The sequence below is a fragment of the Pygoscelis adeliae genome, unplaced genomic scaffold (genome assembly GCF_000699105.1).
Source record: "Pygoscelis adeliae isolate BGI_AS28 unplaced genomic scaffold, ASM69910v1 Scaffold27, whole genome shotgun sequence".
Lineage (NCBI taxonomy): Eukaryota > Metazoa > Chordata > Aves > Sphenisciformes > Spheniscidae > Pygoscelis > Pygoscelis adeliae.
Window position 1 is genome coordinate 6003637 of NW_008825410.1, and position 1268 is coordinate 6004904.

At 54.4% G+C, this 1268-nt stretch overlaps 1 protein-coding gene across 1 annotated transcript in view; it reads left to right on the forward strand.

Moving 5' to 3' along the window:
- The first annotated feature begins 159 nt into the window (after positions 1 to 159).
- Positions 160 to 1268, forward strand: part of STAM (signal transducing adaptor molecule (SH3 domain and ITAM motif) 1) — a 52964-nt gene continuing 51855 nt past the window's right edge. Inside the window, exon 1 of the mRNA XM_009330603.1 lies at positions 160 to 279. Within this exon, the coding sequence (XP_009328878.1) occupies positions 160 to 279 (120 nt within the window). The remainder of the gene's footprint in view (positions 280 to 1268) is intronic.

Sequence of the window (1268 nt, forward strand, 5' to 3'; positions counted from 1 at the left end):
CACCGCTGTCCCCTCCCGTGTGAGGAAGCTCCCCGTGGGTTGGTACCGCGTCTCCAGCCTTGCCGGTGATCGCCTGGCAAAAGCCGCGGCAAATAGCCCACCCCAACAAAAGTGATGAAAATACCACAGTTCTTGAAAACACAGAAATGTGTGTCTGAGATGGAACATCTGGGAGCCTGCTCAGAGACCGACTGGTGGCGATATGCCCAGAGGATCCCGCCTCAGAGGCCCAACAGCCACTGCTGGGGTGACCAGAGGGAGAGGACACCTTCCAGTCTGGTAGGTCTCAATAAATACCACCCTCAATACACAAGGAAGACTAAGGCCCACACCAGAGAAGGGGGGAAAATGTCTTCCAAGGGCCTGAAGAGAACCCAGCTGGCAGGCAGAGGGATGGCATTTGAATATTCATGTTGTCTTAAACTGTAGGCCTGCTCCCTGCGCACACGCACAGGGAAGCAAAGCCAGTACAGGGAGCGTTGCTGGGAGTCGCTCTGGACAGGGGAGCAGCCTCAGCCTGAGCTATATTAGTGTGACATGGCCCTACGGAGATGCATCAGCAGCAAAACTGCAACCATGGACTTCCGGAGAGCGGACTTTGGCCTGTTCAGGACACTGGTTGAGAGAGACCCCTGGGAGACAGGCCTGAAGGGCAAAGGGGTCCAGGAAGGCTGGACCATCTTCAAGAAGGAAGTCTTAAAGGCGCAGGAGCAGGCTGTCCCTGTACGCCGCAAGAAGAACGGGCGGAGAAGACGACCGGCCTGGCTGAACGGGGAGCTTTTGCTGGGACTCAGGAAAAAAAGGAGAGTTTATCGCTTGTGGAAGAAGGGGCAGGCGACTCAAGAAGAGTACAGGGATCTCGTTAGGTCGTGCAGAGAGGAAATGAGAAAGGCAAAAGCCCAGCTAGAACGCAACCTGGCCGCTGTCGTTAAAGACAACAAAAAAAGTTTTTACAAATACATTAATGACAAGAAGAGAGCCAGGGAGAATCTCCATCCTTTATTGGATGCGGGGGGGAACATTGTCACCGAGGATGAGGAAAAGGCTGAGGTACTTAATGCCTTCTTTGCCTCAGTCTTTAGCAATCAGACTAGTTACCCTCAGGGTACTCGGCGCCCTGAGCTGGAAAACAGGGATGGCGAGCAGGATGAACCCCCCATAATCCAAGAGGAAGCGGTCAACGACCTGCTACGTCATCTGGATACTCACAAGTCTATGGGGCCGGATGGGATCCACCCGAGAGTGCTGAGAGAGCTGGCGGAGGAGCT